The 23,565-nt window shown below is 37.8% G+C and overlaps 1 protein-coding gene and 1 pseudogene across 1 annotated transcript; both read right to left on the bottom strand.

Moving 5' to 3' along the window:
- Nucleotides 1–856: 856 nt before the first annotated feature.
- On the bottom strand, nucleotides 857–1,915 carry LOC148546660 (uncharacterized; annotated as a pseudogene).
- A 12,335-nt stretch (nucleotides 1,916–14,250) lies between these two features.
- On the bottom strand, nucleotides 14,251–21,158 carry LOC107617655 (phosphoenolpyruvate carboxylase 4). Its single transcript, XM_016319472.3, has 20 exons — nucleotides 20,550–21,158; nucleotides 20,060–20,223; nucleotides 19,785–19,902; nucleotides 19,534–19,611; nucleotides 19,368–19,436; nucleotides 19,141–19,219; nucleotides 18,952–19,028; nucleotides 18,774–18,869; nucleotides 18,531–18,669; nucleotides 18,123–18,227; nucleotides 17,824–17,891; nucleotides 17,501–17,737; nucleotides 16,984–17,109; nucleotides 16,808–16,909; nucleotides 16,592–16,738; nucleotides 16,274–16,372; nucleotides 16,038–16,126; nucleotides 15,745–15,871; nucleotides 15,456–15,662; nucleotides 14,251–15,385 (listed from the first exon to the last, which is right to left on the bottom strand). The coding sequence occupies exons 1-20, from the start codon at nucleotides 20,703–20,705 to the stop codon at nucleotides 14,561–14,563; spliced, it is 3,108 nt and encodes a 1,035-aa protein (XP_016174958.1). The 5' UTR covers nucleotides 20,706–21,158; the 3' UTR covers nucleotides 14,251–14,560.
- Between the last annotated feature and the right edge of the window lie 2,407 nt (nucleotides 21,159–23,565).

Here is a 23,565-nt window from a genome sequence, read left to right as displayed (position 1 = left end):
TTAATTGCCGTGAGGCGTATGCTACAACATTCCAATGCTGCATCAGAACGTACCCCAAACCCTTTAATAATGCATCACAGTATATTTCAAATAGTTCACTTGGCTCAGGCAATATTAACACGGGTGCAGTAGTCAACCTTTGCTTCAATACTTGAAAACTCTCTTCACACTCTGAAGTCCAGACAAAAGGCATATCCTTCCTAATCAGTTTAGTTAAAAGTAAGGCGAGCTGTGAAAATTCCTTAATAAATCTTCGATAATATCTTGCCAAACCTAGGAAACTCATGATCTCTGTCACTGAAATTGGTCGCCCCCAATTCATTACTACTTCTACCTTAGCAGGATCCCTAGCTATTCCCTGCTTACTCACTACATGACTAAGAAACTTCACCTCACTCTCCCAGAACTCGCATTTAGATAACTTGGTATATAACTTCCTGTCCTTTAAGATTTGCAGCACAGTTCGCAAGTGTTCAGCATGCTCCTCCTCAGTCTTAGAGTAAACAAGATATTATCAATAAAGACAATAACAAACTTGTCCAGGTACAGCCGAAAAATCTTATTCATATAATTCATGAATACTGCCGGAGCATTGGTTAACCCAAAAGACATCACCGTATACTCATAATGACCATAACGTGTCCTGAAAACAGTTTTTGGAATATCTTTATCTCTAATCCTTATCTATTTTAAACCTAACATTACTCCAAACTGATCCACCCTTCTAAGTTAACTAAACATCACTCCGTCTTAACAACTAATAGCCTTCAGCAAATCATTGACTTGGGCTTTACAATCATCAACGTGCGTCATATATTACGAATGAATATCACATATTAGTGATATGCAAGGAAGTTCAAAATTCAACTGCTAGTTTATGGTTACCTCGGGTCTGAGAATCGGATTCGGCTGGATCCCGGCGTTTCCTGTGTAGACAGTCTCGAGCCATATGCCTCGGCTTCCTGCACTTGTAGCATTCATCTAACCCGGCCCTATGCGGCTCGTCTGGAGCAGTCTCTCCATAGCCTTCCTGTAGCATCGCCCACTTCATGGAGTAATTTTCTGCGATTTGACTCTTCTTAACCAATTCAGTGAAATTCGTTAACCTTTGCGGATACACGTAGTTAAATATGTCTCTCCTAAGTCCTTTCTCATACTGAGCACACTTCCACTCCTCATAGTCGGCTGGATTTCCTTGACAAACTCTTGAGAGACGGCACAGGTTGTCGAATTCACGGGTATATCAGCAACAGACATATTCTTTTGCTTCAGCTGCATTAACTCCAACTCTTTTGCAGTGCGAAGTGCATGCAAGAAATATTTTTTGTAAAATTCCATCTTGAATCTATTCCAAGGAACATCTGTTAACTCTATCTGCAAGGTATGACATAACTCCTGCCACCATTTCTGAGAATCTCCCTCCAACATGTAGGTCACTATTTCCACTGATTGTACTTCAGGAACATGCTGAGTATACAAAAATCTCTCCACGTCTCGAAACCACCGATCAGCCTCCAACGCATTGACATTCCCATTAAACTGAGGTGGACCATTCTTGAGGAAATCAGTAAAGGTCATAGACCTGTAGTATTGTCTTACATTGCTTGTACCAACACCCGAGCTTCCATCTCGAGGTCCTTGCATCGGTTTGGTCCTAAGATTTCCCTCTGGGCACCTCGCTTGGATCCGCGAGACGATATTTGGTCCCTATTCACACCAAACAATTGATATTAAGGTGATCAGTCTCAATATCTCAAGTTTAATGCTTTAAAGTCCCAAATGCATGCTCACGAACATGTATGCTACACATACCAGTCGGATATCCTAGGTAGTACATAGTCACACACAGAGTATGCACAGAAGCATAGTCAGTCCATCTCTCATACTCTATACGAACGAACTGCTCTGATACCATAATGTAACACCCTACCACACAGAGCTATACACCTAGGATGTAAAACAGAGGTGGCGAGGTGCTACGACTTCTAAAATTAAAATACATATATATAATAGCAGGAAGAATATAATAAACTAGGAGCCTTTAAAAATGGGTAAAACAAAATTGTAAAACAAAAAGCGCAACGCTTCAAAAACGGAATAACTTGCGTAAGAAAACTATAACTATCAAACATAAGATGATAAAAGTAGGAATAGAGAGCCAAAGATACAAAATAACAAGCTTCTAACTCAGCCCGCACAGTCAAAGTTGGCTGGAGAAATATTTACACACACACATACACACACACACACACACACACACACACACACACACACACACACACACACACACACACACATATATCTCCAAACCCAAATGTACATAAACAAAATCCTGTCTCTCCATAAACCTCTAAGAGGATAAAAAAGAACAAGTTATGCAGAGAGAAAGTCAAGTACATATATATATACACATCACTATTCAACAAAATAACCAGTAACCATTTAGTATGGGGTGAGAACCAGAGGTTCTCAGTATGGTAAATGTGCTACACACATAAGATATAAGGTCCTGGGAATGCCAAAGGCAATCCTAGAACGCCGACACTCATATTATAGAGCTTAAAGTACTAAACAGAAGCCATAAAGGGTGGTTCTCTAAGAGTATCCAATGCTTAACTTAACTTAATCTTAAATCTAAGTCCCATTCTGCTATTCCTCCATACCCCCATCTCCGTCAGCATTTCACAGACAAATAAACAGATAAAGGCAAGCACAAGAAGGTTACAAATACTACAGGTAATAAATATACATATAGCTTGGCAAGTACACTTAGGCACACCCAGTTAATGCACAAACAAGTAATTCAAGTAGTATGCTTATGATGCATGCCTGTCCTATGGCTGATGAGGCTCATCTGTCGGTTATCCAGCCAATCCGACAAGTCCAAAAACCTTAGACTGTCCCTTGACGTGCATCCCCAAGTGTCTATGCATAGCTTTTTCTCAAATAAATAATATTGCTCAATGGGGGTTAACATTCCCGGGAATTTATAAGTGCCCGGTCACCCTTACATCGTAGGATCAACAAAGTATCGAGCTTTCAACCTGGTACACGTGGTGGCAAGCCACGGTACTTTATCCAAGGAATATCGTATCTCAAATCATTTAATCATTCAAGCCAAGTATCATACATGATCATTCATTTGATTATCAAGCCAAGTATCATATATAATCATCCGTAACACTTCATAATCAATTCATCACTTTCCTTTTTAGCTTTACTTCATCTTCAAGTTATCCCTATTTCCTAACTTCATCTAAATATCAAGTCTAATACTATTATTTATGACTAAGGAATGATAATAGAGGTTTAGAAGTTTGAAATAGGGTTTAAAACTTCAAAATCCATGTTTGCTGGAACAAAAGCCACGCATACGCGTGGCTCACGCGTACGCGTGGAAATATAAAACTGCAGCTCGCGCATGCGTCCCCTTGTCACGTGTACGCGTAGGTGCAAACTTCATGTCACGCGTGCGCGTGGGTCACGCGTACACACGGACATGCTTGTTGGCTCCTTTCACGTACGCATAGGACCAGTCGCGTATGCATCGCCGAAACCCATGCCACCCGTGCGCGTGGGCCACGCGTATGTGTGGACGTACGTCTTTTAAAAAAATACAAAATCAGTAGCAAAAGCTACAGAATGGTAGCAAAAATACAGTTTTGGCATATAATCTTCCAACACCCATAACGTCTTCGATTTAAAATATTTTTCACCCGTTTCTCAAATGGCATAAACATCACGAACCCAATTTTCATTCCAAAATAAGTTGGAAGCAAATTGAGGGTCCGAAAGCCAAGTTATGCCTCGCCGAAGTTTGGCCAAAAATCAATTTTTTTCAAACTCATAAAACCTCTATTCCATTATTCTTTTCATTCCCATAACAACCATACATACCTAAAAATCAATGCTAACACCTACAACAACCCAACAACAAGATCCTTCTCTAATTCATCATCCAAGATTCAATCATATAGCACAATTTCACAACTCACAATCTTCACCATGCTTTTAAACACTATGCACACAATTATGTCATCATTTACTCAACATTAATCACACTACTACTCATACAACAACAATCACAATTATACAACCAATTCTCATCCAAAATATTAAGAACACTAAGCATCACATTTTTTTCCATACGTTCCAACTTACCCTACGGTCATCTAGCCTAAGTTTTCACAGAATATTATATATTAAATGCGAGAAACCTAAACCATACCTTGGCCAATTCGCACGTAGTGACCAAAGCAACTTATTTAAAACAAATACAGCCCTTCAAAATTCAGTACACTCTAAGCTCAGCTTCCTCCAAGTTCTAATATTCACAATTTCAAGCTCCAATTATTTATTCACAACCTAATACACATTCATAACACATATATACCCAATTTAATACTCAAAGCTCAAATTCAATGAAATTAGAATAGAATTATGGTATCCTTACCTTACCCAAGCTTCACATAAGTAAGAGTGAACATTTTTCTCAAGCTAATTGGATCCTAAAACATTAGAAATAAAAGAAATTCAACATCCCTTCCTATTTTTCGAAAAATTGGGGAAAAGAAGTGGCCAGGAGTGATTAATGACTTACCAATAAAATTATTTCGGTAGAAATATAGAGCTTGATGTGGTGATCGGTGGCCGCAAACGGTGCGGCGATCGGAATTCGGATGGAGAAGTTACGGCGAGCTGAAGATTGCCGTAAGGGTTTCGGCGTCTTTCTCTTCTCTAGAGGCTTTCACATTGATCCATATGAAAAATGAAGAAAAGAAGGGGGCTTGGGTTCATTTAATTGCTGAACCGGTTGGGCCCACAGGCCCGGTTTGAGCCCGATTCTACTGGTTCAGCCTGTTTGGTCAAATCTTGGGCCGATTTCTTCGAAATCGGTGTCAAAATTCTTGTTTCGATGAGATCTATTCTAATTTAATATAATATTCATATTTCTAACCTTCTTTATTAAAAATTAATTTATCAACTAATTATTTACTAATTTAACAGGATTTACAGCAGTAACCACTCTAGGTACACCTGCTTGTTTAAAGCAGCAGTCTTAGCCATTAAATCAGCCACTCTGTTTGCTGAGCGCTGGATGAGCACTAAAGTATCTGTCTAATTGCGTTGGAGCATCTCTTTGATTTTGTCAAGCATATCAGAGTCATTCCTAATCATGCTGGTTGTGGCTCGCAAAACAAAAAAAAAACGCATCAAGATTATCAGTTTTACATATGACCTCTTTGCACTCGCAATCCCAAGCCATAACAAGCCCTCTCCAAATAGCATGAAGCTCACAACAGAGAATACTAGAAAGAGGTATACTGGCAAAACAACCTTTTATCCAAATTTCCATGCTGTCTCTAATAATACATCCAAAGCTAGATAATTGCTCATTTTCAAAAAATACTTGCATCGTAGTTCACTTTATAGACATTCATTGGAGGTGGTTCCCAGTTATATTGCAAAGAAGAAGGAATAATATGTTTTTGGGTGGTAACAACATTAGAGAAATCTCGAGCAGTATGTTTAACTAAGTGAACAATTTTCTCCTTACTCCATGGATCATCTTGATGGAAGATGTCATTGTTCCTATCCCTCCAAATCCACCAAAAGGCCGCTACAAAGAGAAACTCATTTTTGTTGAGGTTGGAACGAATCCAAGACACAAAATCCAAACTAGAGTCCTCAGCGGTCATTCCCAAGTTTAAGCTAATCCAAATCTGACGAGCTTTTTGGCAAGTCCTAAAGCAATGGTTAATATTCTCTAGAGCAAGATAACATCTCTGACAAAAATCAGAAGTAGCAAGACCTCTTTGAAACCGGTAACTAGCTGTGGAAACTCCGTTGTTGAGGCAAAGCCAGAGCAGACACTTTATCTTCTCTGGTATTCTCAAGCGCCAAAGCTAAAGCCAATTTTCATTATCATTCCAGCCAACTTTCTTCTTCAATAGCCATTCATACCCACTTTTAGTCGAGTAGGTGAGTGTATTTGAGTTTGTCCAAAACCAACCTGTTTTATCTCCTGCCTGCTTGATAGGATCAAAGAGCATCAAATCAAGTTTAACTTCTTCCGGAATCATTGTGCAAAGAATATCCCATCGCCAATGTCCATGGCGCCAGACATCTTCTAGCTTCAAGTGAAAATAAAAAATGTGCACAAAAGGAACCAAAGGAGCTAGCGTTCCACATGGTCGCCAAGCATGATACCAAAAGGATTGAGACATCCTGCCTGTACACCAATCAAAACCATCACGAAGCTTTTCTATTGTCTTATAAATCACTCGCCAAGTGCTTGAAACATATTAGAAAAATTGGGTGAAAAGCAAGAACTCCCAGGTAAATATTTTGCCAACATAATTCTTACCCAAAGCTTATCTTTATTATGCAGTAATTGCCAAACAAGCTTTCCTAATAAAGCAAAATTTACACATTGGGTATCTCTAATTCCCAAGCTTCTATATTTTCTTGGAGTGACAACTTTGCTCCACTTGACCAAATTTAAGCAACGCTCCCCCACTTTTTCCTTCCACAAGAATTGTCTAAGTACAGAATTAATCTTTTGAAAAACTGAAGTAGGAAAAAGAGTCACTTGCATCTGATAAATAGGAAGAGAAGAAGCAACAAATTTAATTAAGCAAATCCTGCCTGCTCTGTTAAGGAGCCGACCTTTCCAACTAGCCAGCCTATTCTCAATCTTCACTAAAGATTCCGAAAAAATAGACCTAGCAGCTCGAGGATGATTAAGGTTCACCCCCAAGTATTTGCCTAGGTCACTAGTAAAAGGAATATGAGAAACACCAGACAACATTTTCTTCCTTCTATTAGAGATATTTCTAGAACAAATAGCTTTAGATTTTTCAATGTTAACCTTCATACCTGAAGCTTTGCAGAACAACTCCAAGGTGTGCACAACATTCTGAACTTGATTTTTCTTCGCTTTACAAAAAAGGAGGAGGTCATCTGCAAACATCAAGTGAGAAACTCTAGGTCCCCCTCTAGAAACAGCCACACCATCCCAAATACCCTCGTCAACTTGTTTGGAAATGAAGCACGCCAATATCTCCGTGCACAAAAAAATAAATAAGGAGAAATTGGATCTCCTTGCCTGAGCCCTTTGCGAGGTTGGAAGCTGTTCAATCTATTCCCATTCCAAAGGATGGAAAGATTTGAGACCTGAACACAATTCATTACAAGCCGAATAATTAGAGAAGGAAAGCCAAAAGATTAAAGAGTGTGCTAAAAAAAATTCTAATCAACTCTATCATAAGCCTTTTCTAAATCAATCTTAAAAGCCATAGCTCCTTTTCTAGACTTTGTCCGCTTAAGAAAGTGAAGAACTTCTTGGGCGACAATAATATTATCAGGCTCTCATCTACCATGAATAAACCCTCCCTGAGTTGGGCTAACAATTTCATCTAAAAATGGTCGTAATCTATTAACTAGCACTTAGTCACAAGCTTATAAATTACATTACAAAGGCTTATTGGCTGAAAATCCTTCAATCTAGTTGGAAGGTCGTACTTATGGATAAGAACAATCAAAGTTTCCAACAAAGAATGGCTTAACGTCTCCCCTAAGAATGCTTTCTGAACAGTACACCACACCTCATGACCCACCACATCCCAATATTCTTTGAAGAAAAAAACTTGAAAACCATCCGGCCCAAGAGCTTTGAACGAGCTCATATTATCCAGAGCTTCTTTAACCTCCAACATTGTTACTGGTTTAAACAAATTATCACAAGCATCTTGGCTAAGAGATGGCATAGGAATTTCTCCCATGCAATTAACCTCAACAGGCTCAGTAGAGCAAAAAATATTTTTGAAGAAATGAACAACCTCTCTTTGCAAAACTTTCGGATCATCAGACCAGGACCCATCACTGACCAGCAACCCATGAATCTTGTTAGATTTTCTTCTAAGAATGGTTGCATATGGAAAAAGCTAGCATTTCTACCCACTCCTGTCTCTAAGTGTCTTCTCTTGGGTTTGCACCGCAGAACCATCATTCTTCTATTAAGGTTAGTTCTCCAAGTTTGTTGTTGCACTAGCTTTATCAAGCTCTTTTTGTACTCGAGAATCCATTGACAATGCTTCAGTAGGTGAGTTTTAAAGCGAAATAGGACACTGCCTTTTGTGTCCTGCTTTAAAAAAAAGGGGAGTACTCTGATCCTTGAAAGCCACCTGGGTTGTTCCCAAAGAGCCAAGCGTGGATGGAGGATCCTTCTTTTCCTTAGACCCCACCTTTGCATTTGATAAGGACTTCACCTTTGCATTTGATGAGGATCCAGCATGCATGTTATTAGACCCAAAAGAAAATTTCTTACTCACCAAATTGGAGCATATTCCTACATTGGCTTTTTTTGGCACCACTTTTGGGCCTTTACCCACTTTTTCCTTGCCTTTTCTACTAACTGTAACCCATTCACCCTCTTTTGCACGAGTATCCCTATCCATGCGTGATTCTTGCAAATTATTATGCACAAGATCCGCTGCTCCATGCTTCTCCATAATTGGAATTGATTTAGCATTAATTCCAAATTCAAAGTTGAATTTTGATTTTTTACTGGGATTTGACTACCTTCTGCCGTTTTCTCGTTGTTATCCACTGGAAATAGTGACGGCAAATTTTTTCTCCTTCACCGTGCTTTCCTTCCCAATGCTATTGTTGTTCTCTTTCACACATTCTCTTGTTACGTGCCCAAAGCATCTACATTTTTCACAAATTAAATTCAAGTGCTCATATTCTATGTCATACATATGACCATCAACTTGAATTTTGTTTATGACTGGAAATCCCAAGTTAATTTGCACACATGCTCTTGCATACTTTCCCCTCTCTGCAGACTTGGTGGCTAAGTCGATGCGAATGCAATTATTTTCATGGATCTCTTTTGATAATAGTTAATGTTTAAACTTATGATTCTTATCCAAACCATGGTAAACCCAAAAGTGTTTTCACAAGGTCTGAATGAAGAACTCCAAGGTTTAACCGCAACATAACTACCAGTAATCATCCACGGTCCTCCAAGGAGAACTTTTTCTCTATCCTCCAAGAGATCAAATTTGACTAAAAAATAGCCAAAGCCAACATCTAGTACCTCATATCCTCCATTGGTTCTCCACACACCTTTAAGCATGTGCGTGATCGTCGTATAGCTAACATTTTTTCCAAGAACTTTGATCACGATGGCATCTTTGTAGGGCTCTGCCAATATCTCTTTTGCTTCCTTAGTGAACGTCATAGTTGGTATCTCCGAATCGCCTTGCTTATCAACTACTGTAGCCATCTTATCCTTATAAAGAGAATCAGCAACTTCCAAAACTCTCCTTGCCGAGGCACCAACAACTTTATCTCTGATATCCGCTAACTTTGAGTCTTGTTACTGTCTCCTTTAATCCCCTCCTTTTCATCTGATGCATGCCCCCCTCTGCTCTCCCCCTTATTGTTTTCGCCGGCATGGTCGGCTGCCTCGCTATGTGCCACCCTCGAAGACTCTCCTCTGCTCTCCCCGCTCTCCATTTCACGTTGTGTAGATCTCAATTTGTGAAAGAATAGAAATTCTCATTCGCGATTTGTATAAACTCATATTAAAATATCATATCTACGTATTATATTATACTACCATTATTTTCTAGTATTATACCCATTTGATAATTATATTAAAAATAAAAAACGGAAAAATAACTCTTCCTGCTATAGGATTTCAGTTTATATTGCGGGCCTAATAAAAGAAAGACAAAGAATGCCAAGCTAACCTAAAACAAAGGCTACTTCTGTATTTTAAATTGAAATTATTTTTAGTGAAGAGTAGAATCAGATAAAAAGTAAAAAAAATTATTAAATTTATAAAAAAAAAATATGTGCATAATACATCATAAATTTTTTATAAACTTTTTTTTACTAAAAAACAATCTTTATTTTTTTACCAAAATTTTATTCTTTACCGTAGCATTATCTTTTTTTAATTACGTGAGATTTAAAGCACTTTTTAACCGCTAGATAATAAATAATTATCTGAGATCTAATGCACTCCTTCACTTGATCTTACGTGAGGAAGCACATCATAGTGGCAAATTTTATAACTTTTAGAGCTGATAAAAAGGTGGCTATAGAGGGTTTTTTTTTAACAAAGAAAGCTCAACACAATGAAGTGGAGCATGAACAAGAACAAAACATAACTCAAAGCTCTGGACAATGAACATATTAAAAGGTATAATCCGTTGTCATATCTGGCATAGCCATCAACAACCAAACGGATCGACACCACACCATTTTCTGTAGCTCAAAAACGCCCTATTTATAACTCCAACAACACCCGTCTCTACTTTCTGAAACACTCTGTTATTTTTTTCTTGCCAAATGTTCCAAATGATCGCAAAGAAACCTACCAGCCACTTCTTATGCTCAGAACTACGACCAGGTACTCCAATCCAACTCTCAAAAAGCTTTTTGACAGTATCCGGAGCAACCTAAGCTCTACCAGCACACATCAACCAAGCGCACCACACCTGCCACGTAAACTCACAACCAAGAAAAAGATGATGCACAAATTCTACATCCTTTTTGCACAAAGCACAAATATTATCATTCTGATGAATAATCCCTAGCCTACTCAATCTTTCTTTCGTGTTAACCCTTCCTACTAAAACAAACCATGCAAAAAGTTCCACTCTTGGAGGAACCAATCCTCTCCATACCAGCTAGTGAAATTGTAGCTGGTGATGTCCTCCGAGATAATCTCTTTCTGCAAGACCTGCACAAAATTGTTAGTAGAAAAAACACATGTTCTGTCAAATTTTCGTATAACTGTATCCTCTCTACTAGTCGATAATCTAACTAGCCTTAACCGGTCATGGAGTTGATTGAGAAGCTCTAACTCCCATTGGAATAACTCTCTCCTCCACTGGAAGTTTCATACCCACTCTAGTCTATCCCAAAATCCACAGTCCCCTATAACAGATCCTTGTTGATTTGAAACAGAGAAGAGTTTCGAAAAGCTTACTTTCAAAGTGCCACCTTGTAACCAGTCATCCTCTCAAAACCTAACATGTCTTTCATTTCCCACCTCCATAGCCAGACCACTAATGATCTTATCTCTCACCTGTTGATTCTGAATATTAAGATGGCAGATATCTTTCCACGAGCCACCTCTTGTCGGTAATGGCTGTTTTGATAACATTACATTCGGGTTCAGCTGATTACAAGAACATATAACCTTCTTCCACAGTGAGCAGTCCTCCTTCGAAAAGCGCCACCACCACTTGAACAGAAGCGACACATTTATGATCAACGCATCTCCTACCCCCAAGCCCCCTAGTTTTTTCGGAGCTTGCACATCTCCCATTTCACTAGTGGTATTCCGCTATTCCCATCTTCTTTACTCCATAAGAACCTCTTCTGTAACCCAATAAGTTTTTCTGCTACCGACTTAGGCATCTTATACAAGCTAAGGTAGTACACCGGCAAGCTATTAAGAACAGATTTTATGAGAACGAGCTTGCCAGCCTTGTTGAGAGACTTTGCTTTCTATAAACTAAGCTTCTCTTCCACTTTATCTATGATCAGTTTTTAGGTCTTCGTCAACTGAGGGTTCGCATCTAGAGGAATACCTAGGTACCTAACAGGTAAAGCGACTTCCGCACATCCCAACAAACCACACATATCCATCACCCAACCTTGCTCACAGTTAACCAAAATCAAATTGGACTTATCGAAGTTAATACTCAAGCCAGACATCAACTCAAAACAACGCAAAAGCCTCTTATAATTCATGATTGTCTCCGTTTTCTGGGGGCAAAATAAAATTGTATCATCGACAAACTGGAGATGCGACAGCTCTATGTTGTCCCTTCCAACCAGCAGTGGAGATATACGTCCATTCCTTACTGCCTCACCCACCATCCTATGCAAGACCTCAACGACAAGAACAAATAGAATCGGTGAGAGAGGGTCTCCTTGTCTTAGACCTCTCTCCATACTGAACGGCTTGGATGGTGACCCATTAATCAACACCGACATAGATGCTGTAGTCACACATTCCTTTATCCATGACCTCCATCTAAGACCAAAGCCCATCTTCTGTAACACGATATCTACAAAGCTCCATCTCACCCTATCATATGCTTTCTAAAAGTTTAACTTGATAATTGTAGCCTTCTTCTTGCACAACTTCAGCCATTGGACCGTCTCACAAGCAATAAGCGCACCATCATGTTTTTTGCGGCCCTGAACAAACGCAGATTGAGTCTCTCCCAGTATACCTGACATCACTACCCGCATTCTTCTCACCAAAACTTTCGATATCACACAACCAACCATACTAATTGGTCGAATGTCTTTTATTTCCTTAGCTCCCACAAATTTTGGAGCTAACGTCACCCATGTTATATTAGCGTCCGTAGGTAACCTAGCATTTTGGAAAAACCCCATCACAGCTTCTGTAAATTCCTGGCCAATCTCACCCCAACATTTCTTTATGAAGTTCATGTTATATCCATCACTACCCGGTACTGAATTCACAGTCCCAGACTGCCTGTCATATTTCCTCAGGCGATGGCATTACCTCTAACCTTGCTGCCTCTTCCTCACCAATTTGCCTGACCAACCCACCACGGAATCCAATCATAGGAGCATATTCCTGTCGGTACAGCTCCTTATAAAACCCTCTAATTGCAATCTTTATTCTGGCCTGATTCCGCACCAATCTTCCATTGATTAGTAGAGAGTCGATTTTATTGTTCCTCCTTCTAGCCGATGCTAAGTTATGAAAGTACCTCGTATTCTTGTCCATATCTTTAGCATGTTGTGTAAGATCCAAGACTTTTGAAAAGTCCTATTTTGAACTAATCTCAAATCATATATTTATTTACAATTTATTTTCGGGAAATCACTTTATTGAAAATAATTTAAGGCAATTTTGATTAATTGAATTTGAAATAAATTAAAATTTTTATCCAAACTCTATACTTCTGGATTATTTTTCTATTTATGATTTAAAGTTTTAGAAATCCAAAAATAATGAGGTTTGGCTATTTAAATCAGAATTTTATTTAATTTTATGATTATTGAATTTTATGATTATTGAATTTTATTTAAGCTATATATATATATATGAAGGTATTGTATCTGGTTTGTATGTACATATATGTTTATGTTTTCACGATAAGCGTTTATGAACGGTTATGCGGTCTTAAGTTTTAAACAGGCTCATATTTTAGTATTAAATATTAGAAGAGTCATCATAGCACAGCCAGAAGCGTGACATTTTGATAGTTAGGGTGTTACATGTTGAGATCGAGACATCTGCTTCCAATGAATCTCCTTCCTGGTGTACCACTTCGCACAGCAAGTCACAAGAGCCTTCCGTCTGGCCTCCACCGTCCCGTCATAATTACCAGAACTAACCATGTCATCGACTTTCTTAATCTCTTCCTCCAATTTCTTGATTCTATTGTCCATGTCCCCACAGTTGTCTTTATGCCATCTTCTCAGCGGTACAGACAAGGCCTTCAGCTTATTAGTGAATTGGCTATCCCCCAAGTTTCTCCACTCATCCTTCACCATCCTCAAAAATTCTCCATGAGTAAACCAAGAATCCAGATTTCGAAAAGGTCTAGGGCCCATACTCACCCTCGTATCCTCTAAAATCAACAGACAATGATCTGATAGACCTCTAGGTCCCCCTTTCATCCGAGTATCCAGGAACTCCTCAAGCCACTCTAAACTGACAAGGATTCTATCAATGCGGCTACATGATCGACCTCGAAACCATGTGAACTTCTGATCTGATAGCAGTAAATCTACTAACTCTAAGTCTTGCACCCATTCCTTAAAGTCCTCTGCAGAAGCTGGTAAACTAGTAGCGCCCTTCCTTTCCTCCACTCATAATATCGCATTAAAGTCACCTATGAAACAAAACGAAACCTGCCATAAGCCCACAATATAGCTTAACTCTTCCCACATCATCGGTTTTTTATTCTGCACATGAGCTCCATACACCAAGTAGAAAGCACAGTTTAAGTTATTTTTTGTCAGCAAACCTTCGACGCAAAGCCAACCATCTCCCTTATAACAACTCGAGTGTTTAAACAACAAATCATCCCACATTAATAATAAACCTATAAAGGGCTTAGCTATTATAGGAATTCATAATCACTTGAAATTCGGAATCTGGTGTTGATGAGGTTGAAGAAAAAACATATTTTTCTACCAAAATTATTAGAGAGTAAAGAAATACATGAAGCAGAATGGGAAAACTAAATTTACATCACATTATTATTTTATTGTTTTGTTTTCTGAGTACATTACAAACCATAATAGACATCATAATGGGGATATTAATCTTTAATATGAAACTAGGTGGAAACTGGAAAGACAAGGAACATGTGAAACACTGAAACATTGTACATTATTATTGTCCTTGAAGAGACAGAATTGGGTGCTCATAAAGTACCAGCTAAGATTATGCTTCTAAAAACAAAGTTTTCATTGAATAGAGCACAATTCTAGTAAGTCCCTATAAGCACCTAAAGTTCATGATTCTTGAGAATCAAAATCAACCTGTGTTCTTCATCCCAGCAGCAATTCCATTAATGGTGATTAGCAAAGCATCTCTGATCTTTCGGTTGTCGTCCTCACGCCTTAGCCTCTTGAGTATCTCCACTTGCAACATGTTCAACGGATTGAGAAATGGAAGTCTATTCTCAATGAGCCTCCTTAAGCTTCTATTATTCTGTTGAAGTTTCTCATGGCCACTAATCACCAGCACAAACTTCTCGGCCGTCATGAGCTCACTCCTTAGTTGGCGGCCGAGTTCTTGCCTCTCCTTAGACACAAGAACTTCATCATAATGCTTGGCAATAGGAATGTCTGCTTTCCCCAAAACCATTTCAATAAGGTCTATTGTGCTTTGGAAGAATGGCCACTCTCTGTACATTTCTTTTAGCTCTTCAGTGTGGCCTTTCTCGCATGCACCTTTTAATCCAGCACCAACACCTAGCCATGCAGGAAGCACAAATCTGGTTTGTGTCCATGCAAATAGCCAGGGTATGGCGCGAAGGTGTCCAATTCCTTTCGAGCTCTTCCTTCTTGCCGGCCGGCTGCCTATGTTGAGGAAGCCAAGTTCTGCTTCAGGTGTGGCTTCATGGAAGTAGGAAAGGAATTCAGGATTTTCATAGACTACACTGCGGTAACACTGGCAACTGATATTCGAGATCTCTTCTATGACTTTACGCCATTTCTCTTCACGGGGCGGATGAGGCGGCCGAAGAGTTGCAAGTAGCACTGCTGTTGTGTATATTTCGAGTTGTCTCACGGCTATTTGTGGCAGCCCAAACTTGGCATCTATCATCTCTCCCTGCTCAGTAGACCTTAGTGTTCCCTGTAATAAAACATTCAAATAGTATCATCTTATCTATATAACCCATTCCATGGAACAAGGCTTAACCTACCATCACGGAGCCAGGTGGTTGGGACTGAATAGCCAGATACGTTGGGCCACCACCGCGACCAATACTCCCTCCACGGCCATGGAACAGTGTAACCTTAATACCATACTCATTGCAAGCAGCTACAACATCCTCCTGAGCTTTGTAAAGTTCCCAAGCAGCAGTAAAGCGGCCGGCATCTTTGCCAGAATCTGAATATCCAACCATAACCTGCATAACAAAATTATATTGTCATCACATCAATATCACATAATAGCTATAACAAGAAATGAAATTGATCTAGCTTAGGTACCTCTTGATGTCCATTATGGTTCTTAATGACATGTTCACGGTACCAATCTATTGATAAAAGTTTTCGGATAACCGAACCAGCTCCTCTCAGGTCCTTCACAGTTTCAAATAGAGGAACCACCCGCAAACTGATTACCAAGATGCATGTCAGTAAAAATCATACATTCCAACTGGAAAATTGACTTAAAAGCTTCTTCACCATAGCAAGGTGCTTCATGCATGCTTATGTACAAAGCTGAATCAAACTTTTAGGCCCTCATAAAGATAGAAGCTCGACTTAGATTCCATACTTACGTTCCACCAGGACATTCTCTTCCTAAGTCTCCAGCAACAGAAAGCCGTGCATCCTTCTGTAGAAGCTCTACTGCAAGGACATCACTTGCCTGAAAATCAACAGAAAACTCCCAACACTGTCAGTGATAATCATAACCACCAATTTTTAATCAATGCTGTGTCCTTTGAAGACTGGAAGGAACCTATAATGATGCAATTTGTTTATAATGCAAAAGCGGGAAGATTAGTAATCTTACATTTGAGGCCATAGATATCACATAGGCTCCAAGTGAATCACTCCCAAGCTCAGCAGCAATTCGAAAGGTGTCCAAGACTTCTTTGACTTCATGAGGAACCTAAAACAACAAAGCAACATTCCAATAAGAAATAGTCAGGAATTTAGACAAGAAAATGAGTCATCTCAAAGTTTGTAGTATTTTGATGCATTCGAGGGTCAAAATGTTTATTGTTTGCTTTTTCTTGGATCAGGAACACAAACTAATTGAGACCTTGTGTCTATCAGAGTTAGCAGTGGCGTTTAGTTAACTAAAATTTCTTGGGCTTTAGCATCTTACCTCTATACTATGAGGAACTAGTGGCCTCTTCCCTTTCAGCTCTCTTGTTAAGAACTCGAGTTTCTTTTCTTCGTCCCATTCACTGTATGTTCCCAGATCCAAATACTTAGTAATTGCATCAATTGTTTCAGCATGTCTCCCAGATTCCTGTTCAACTCTAGTGTCAGACCAGAAATGAATTCCTGAGCCAAAGGAAGCATGCAATTTAAGTCATACCTGACGCAAGTCTAGCTTCATTAACACCATTCCGAAGGTAGCAACTCTACGAATCAGATCAGCGAGTCTACCATCGGCTAGCACCCCAGATCCACATGATTGCTGAGGAAATGAACTGTTAAATACCAATGCAAGATAACCTTTTTGGAAAAAGAACAAGGGATACAAAAGAGTACCAGAGATTCATAACAGAGGAGAAGAGGTTCCAGAAGCTGATCAGTGGTTTCATAGTAATCCAAAGGATCATTGTCACATGAAACATCCTCAAGAAGAAGTTCTAACCGTCTACGACTTCTCTCAAGCTGAACAAACACAACAGAATATGCATGCCATTATAAGATTGACATTGGAAAGTCAACAAAATACTAATTACAAACCGAGAGAACCTCTGAGTTCCATAACAATATGCAGAAATGAATTAGTCCTAGTGAAGATTCATAAACAAACCTTATATGGACAACTCTTCCCTTACCAGGCAAACAAATATTTTTTATGGATTATTATACAAATACCAACAACATGGAGCTATATTTATAAGCATCCGACTTCTCAAAGCCATGGAGGAAGTCAATAGTTTTGATATCAACATGTATAATTTCTCTAACAAATTAAGCAGATATTGAATAGCAGCATCAATATAGTCATTTTTAAAGCACTTATCAGTTACCACTGGAAAAAAACATGAAGTGATACCTTATCTTTTACATTGCCAAGGACAACTCTGTAAGGAGCAATTCCAGGAAGCTGAGGGAGCTTAGGCTCCATAAGCTTCTGAAAACTGGACCTTCCTATCTGGGACCCTGCAGATGATTTCCTTTGACCAAGTTGTTGAATGGAGTTGAATGAAGAAGGTGATGTTGCAGCTGCAGAAGCCCCGGAGTTTGCTGAAGTTTCGCCAATTTTGAATAGTGTTGAAGAAACCTCACCTTCCTATCAATTAGAAAAATACATATTATCCAAGAAGCAATTGTAAATCCAGCAATACTTAAAATCAATAGATTACCGATATGATCTACCTTGTGATTGTGTTGTGAGTGATCAGGTCCTGGAATGTCTAGTCTGGGATGTTGAGCTTCACCATTTTCTACAAAATGTTGCAAAGAATTCAGAATATATTCCAAACTGTATATGAATGATGTTTCCTATTTTCTCAAGAGGGAAAAAATTTTCTGTTAATCAGAGAGGAGAATTTTTCTGATTAAAAAAGAAATCAAAATATCTTTGTGATGTATTAGCAGACAAAAATATGGATATCATAGATATATGATATGCACAAAGAACTAGGAAGATAAATTATGAACATTATTATGTGTACCAGCAAACGAGGGTAAATGTGCTCTTGCTGGAAGTTGTTTTGGAAGTGACTGACTTCTACTCACAGGTTGATTCCAATTTTCATGGCGATTCTCATGGTTAGCTTCTGTAGAGAAAGAAGTGAAGTAATGAACAACTCTTAGAAATGGTTTATCAAACATATGCATGGAACAGTTCATCAAGCATAAAAGATAAATAAGACTAGCATTCATAATGACATCTAATAATTCAATGTAAAAGGGATTCAACTGAAGTGATTTTAAATAACTCAAATCTGCATGCACACAAGGATTTGTTTTAATACTTAAAAGACAGTTTGGTGGTCACTTAATATAAAACAAAGATGAATGACTATGTCCATTGGCATTTGATAGACCTCAGCAAAGAGAATAAAATTCAACCAGCAAACCTTCTAGAATTTCATGTGCCAGTCTTGACAAACTCTCACTGCACTGGTTCATGGATAGCTCAAACCGGAGGCTATCCACTTCGCGGATGTAGAGATCAATTGCCATCCATCTGGATAGAAGGGATACATCTTTTGTGACCTATTATATCCGTTAAAAGCAAAGTTAGCAAGAGAAGTATCCTCTTACAACAATTCAGAAAAGCAAAATCATGTGGCAATTGAGAGGATGGTAATAAGGCTCACCTTTGCTGTCACATTTGGGTTTCCATCTCTATCGCCTCCCATCCAAGATCCAAACTTGATGGGAGTACAAGTCAATGGAAGTGGCTTCCCAGTATGCTGCAGAAGATGATATATTATATTGAAAATATTAGAATTTAGAAAAATGCATAACTGATTGACCATAATTGAACATACCAACCTTCTTCAAGGCATTGCTAACTCGACGTAAATAATGAGGAACAGCTTTCCAGAGTGACTGCTCCACAATATTCAAACCTAAGAAAACCAAAAATTAATACAGCAAAAATCAGTGTCTGTGCAAAAAATTCTTCACTGTGAACCAAAGTCTTCATGAGCTTTCATAAACACAATACTCAGATCAGTATACCAGCTCTAGCTTCATCAACTGGAGTGGGTTTCTGACGCCTAAGCTCATCGGTCTGCCATATTGAAGTTATCTCTCTCACCTGAAAAATCCATCATGATTAATGTGAATTGAAGAAACATATCCAAGAAAGGAACCACACCACCTACTTAACAGTTAAACCGATTATCTCTTATCCTAAGACAGTGTGATGCCTTTTATAGAGTGAAAATATAGTTCATGGAAATTACCAGGTCCTCAATCACCATTTCTCGATCTTCAATGGTAAGATCAGGTCGATCATTATAATCCAAAAGATGCTGCATGGATGTGGGAAATGTTGTTAAAGACAATCCTTACTATGATATTTGCTGTTCTGAAAATTTCTTAAGGCCAAACAAGTAAGAAAAAACTCACAGCAATTCTAATATGTTTGTATTGTAAGGTACGGCGATTAATTTGAGTAGGATGAGCTGTAAGAACAATTTCAACCTCCTGTGGCAGAAAAAATAAAATTGAAATCAAGAGTAAAAGAAAGTGGAACAGGTTGCTTATTGGGATATTAGCAAATAATAAGAAAATAATTGTTTGCATAAAGAAAACACAAGGATTCTATGCTTCTCAGACTATGCATATGAGAAATAAAACAAGTACAGATAAAAATAAACCTGCTTGCAGACTGTGTCATAAAGTTCATCAGGGGAAACTCCACCCTGCACAAGCTGGTTAAAGATATCATCACATGATTTTGCAGTTTGTGCTATATTATTCCCTCTTTTCCGAACCCTGCATAAACAGAATTAGAGTTAAAAAACCACCACAGATTGAAAGCAGTACTTGTTGCAGTTTGTGCTATATGCATAATTCTATGATATATCAAAGAAGCCAATAATCAATTTACCAAGCGAATCCAGAAAAAGCAACAATTGGTTAACCAAATTACCTATGATGAGTTTCAGCTATTCCCATGAGAGTAAGATAGTGGCTGAAGGCGCGAGCGAGGGTAAGAGCTTCTTCGAGTGTCATCTTTGATAGCTCTGAAGCCAACTGCTTCTCAAGCATCTCAGCCATGTCCACAATCCCTGCCTGCCTCATATTACAGCCACTCTAACCAACAAGAAAAACATAGCAAAAACCTTTAGTGTGACCAAAAATTCACATCTAATCCAAGACTCTCGTGCTATGCATGAACTCACACCACCATATGCATAACCATTCATTACACACACACATCACTCCTTATTATGTCAACTTCCTCTTCCATGCACCATGATCAAACACCAAATGCAGAATAAGTAATTTTTGAAGAGAAAAGGGAAAAAAGCCCCTTAGAATCACGGAGAAGCATGCAAATTGCAAAAGAATCAAAACCCAAGAAAGAAAAGAGAAAAGGGTATTAGAAAAAAGCAAAAAGTTAGTGTTTTGAGATAGACCTGAGCAAGCACACGAATCCTCTCAAGCTTGTCAACAACAGTGGTTCCAACTTCACGCTGGAGAATGTCGTTGAGGAGATTACCAAGCAGCCTGCAATCATCATCAAAGCTCTGGAAGGAGATTTCCTCAGCAATATCATCAGTAGTATCAGTCATGTTTGCTGTTCAGTCTCAACACAAGAGTAGTGTGAACTGTGAAGTGATAATAATGAAGAAGAAGAAGAAGAGGTGGAAAAAGAGTGAGTAGTGGTGAAAGAGTTGTGAGGGGGAAAAGGAAAAGTAGTGTGGGGCCAAATTTGATGTAGTTTAGTGCAAAGAATTGAATGGCAACGGGGAATTATGCATGATGCAATGGAAGAAGGAACATGTGGCAGAAAAGGAAGGAAGGAGAAAAGGGTCGTTGAAACAAACATGTGAGTGAGTGAGTGAGTGAGTTTCAAAATCATGTGACCGGTGACCCCTTTGCTTTGCTTTGCTCCACGTTACGTGACTCCTTCACTCTTCATTTCCATGCTATGTTGCTCCGCGAATATTCTTCTCTTATGCTATATCTAACATGGAGAACCTATTACCTCTGTTACTCTTCTGTCAACCATCTTCAAACAAGACAAAAATATTAAGGCCTATAGTGCAAGACTTTATGTATCTATAATTAGTAGAATTTTCAAAATTTGTGTAGACAAAGTATAATTACTGAAAATAAACTTTTAAATATGGGGTTCACAAATATTAAGGGCAAATGTTAAACTTATTATTAATAAAAGTTTTTTAATTTTTTATTTTATATATAAAATAAAAATAAATACTAGAATCAAAATTTATTATTTTTTGACTATCAGTTAGCCTTTAAAAGTATGAGATAAAATATGTTGTTGGATTATTAAACTAAATAAATTAGACTAAAAAAATTGAGTTAATGATTAAGTGATGGCCAAAAATAATAAATCTAATGGCTCCTAGTAGGGGTAGGGGTGGAAAAAGGTCAGGCGGTCTGCCAGAGGCCTATAGTCTGGCCTGTGTTTGGCCTAGCCTGGCCTAACCTATTATAAAATAGGCACAAACTCAGACTTTTATAAAAGCCTTATTATGTTAATAGGACAGGCTCAGGCTAACTAATTAGTCTTATTGGTCTGTCAGGCCTGCCTGGGCCTGTTAATACATAATTACTTATATAAATAATTTTTTTATTATTAACAAAATTATGAGATATTTTAAATTTTTTATAAATATTAAATATGACATATTACATATAAATATGTTTATTAAAAAATAATTTTTTTAAATAATATTTTTATTTTTGTAAAAAAAATTATCAGGCCTTTTAACAGGTTTCAAATCAAGCCAGGCTGAATAACATGCCAGACTTAATACTTTAAAAAAAGCCTATAACAAGCTGCAGGCCTGACTCAGGCCAATTGATTACATGACAAACCAGGCCTGTTAAGAGCAAAGCTTGGCCTGGCCTGTTTCCATTCCTAAGTAGGGGTGCACATGACCCGATTCGATCCGAAGACCCGGTCCGGCCCCGAATATTTTAAGGACTAATTTGGTGTGATTTCATCGGGTCTAGGACCGGGTAAGGGTTTCAAAAATAAACCCGATCATTATTTCAGGCCGAGTCCGGGTCAAGGTGAACCTGACTTCACTCGACCCATGTGCACCTTAATGAAACTAAAAAATATATATATGTTTTAAATTAATTTTAATATTATGTTATATTAATTATAAGTTTATTGTTTTATTTTTAATCACACTTGTTGAATTAGAAAATAGACCAAAGAAGCATCAAATTAGAATTTATGGTCAAATTCAAATTCAAATATGGATATCCAATTTTTCGTTAACAAGTTTCTTCTTTATAAATAAGTGCATAATAAATAATTTTTTTTATAAATAAATTTTCTTTTATAAATTATTGTTAAAGCTTTAAAGACCCTGTTTTCACCCCGTATAATTGTGGTCCAAAAATATTTAGGTTTTATCGAGTCTAGGGCCGAGTTAGGGTTTTAAAAAATAGATCCGGTATATATTTAGGGTTGGGCCTGAATCAGGACAAACCTGATTTCACCCGACCCATAAACACCCCTAATTCCTAATATTTTTCTAAAATAAATACATTAAAATTTTTTATTTTATTACCCTTTTTTATAAAATTTTCTTAATTTATGAAGTTATAATTAACATCTACTTTCAAAATATATATTAACTAAATCCTTTAAATATATCTTATTATAAAACCAATCATTCATATAAATATAGGTATAGAAATATAAAATGATCATTTCACATTCATATCAAAATGCAAATAATAGTATATAATTACAAAGGCAACTAAAAATTAATGTTAATGAAAAATTTAATTATTCCGTTATAATTATGGATAAATATATGTATAACATATGTAATAACTGATTGGAAAAGTATGAGGAGCCAATGAAATATTTGTATAATATGTGCAATGGAAGTTTAGGGAGTATTAAAGATATAACCATTAGTATTACTTTTTTCCATCAACCGAAGCTTTTGGATGAGTGGTATCATGATATGGTATTAAAACTCTAGATCGAAAAGGTCAAGAGTTTAATTCTTAGTAAACCTAAAAATCAATTTAAATTTTTGGGAAGATGTTTATCTCCTAGCAGGACTCTGATTGATTTAGTTCGTAACTAAAAGCATTTTTTGTATGGTTTTTAAAAGGAAGGAGTAGTTCATTATATTGTTCACTTTTAGGTGAATATGGCGGCTTATTCGTGAGTTTTAGTTAACTTTATAGTTTGCTTTTGATACCGAGGATTTGGTTCCCTTCATAGCCATATCAATCGTTTTCATATCCTCTTCACAGGTTGAAAAGCAGAGATAGATCATCCACTCGTTAAGGTAATTAACTAACTGGCACGGTTTGTGAACTGCTATGATGAATTTTCTTTATTCAAAGATATGCAAAAGGTGTACTTTTTTTTCCTTTTCATATAGATTCAATTTTACTTGACGACTTTGGCGCACTTGTTAGGAAATA

Source organism: Arachis ipaensis, chromosome B9, assembly GCF_059453495.1.
Source record: "Arachis ipaensis isolate K30076 ecotype BB chromosome B9, ASM5945349v1, whole genome shotgun sequence".
Classification (NCBI taxonomy): domain Eukaryota; kingdom Viridiplantae; phylum Streptophyta; class Magnoliopsida; order Fabales; family Fabaceae; genus Arachis; species Arachis ipaensis.
This window is presented reverse-complemented; position numbering and strand designations above follow the sequence as displayed.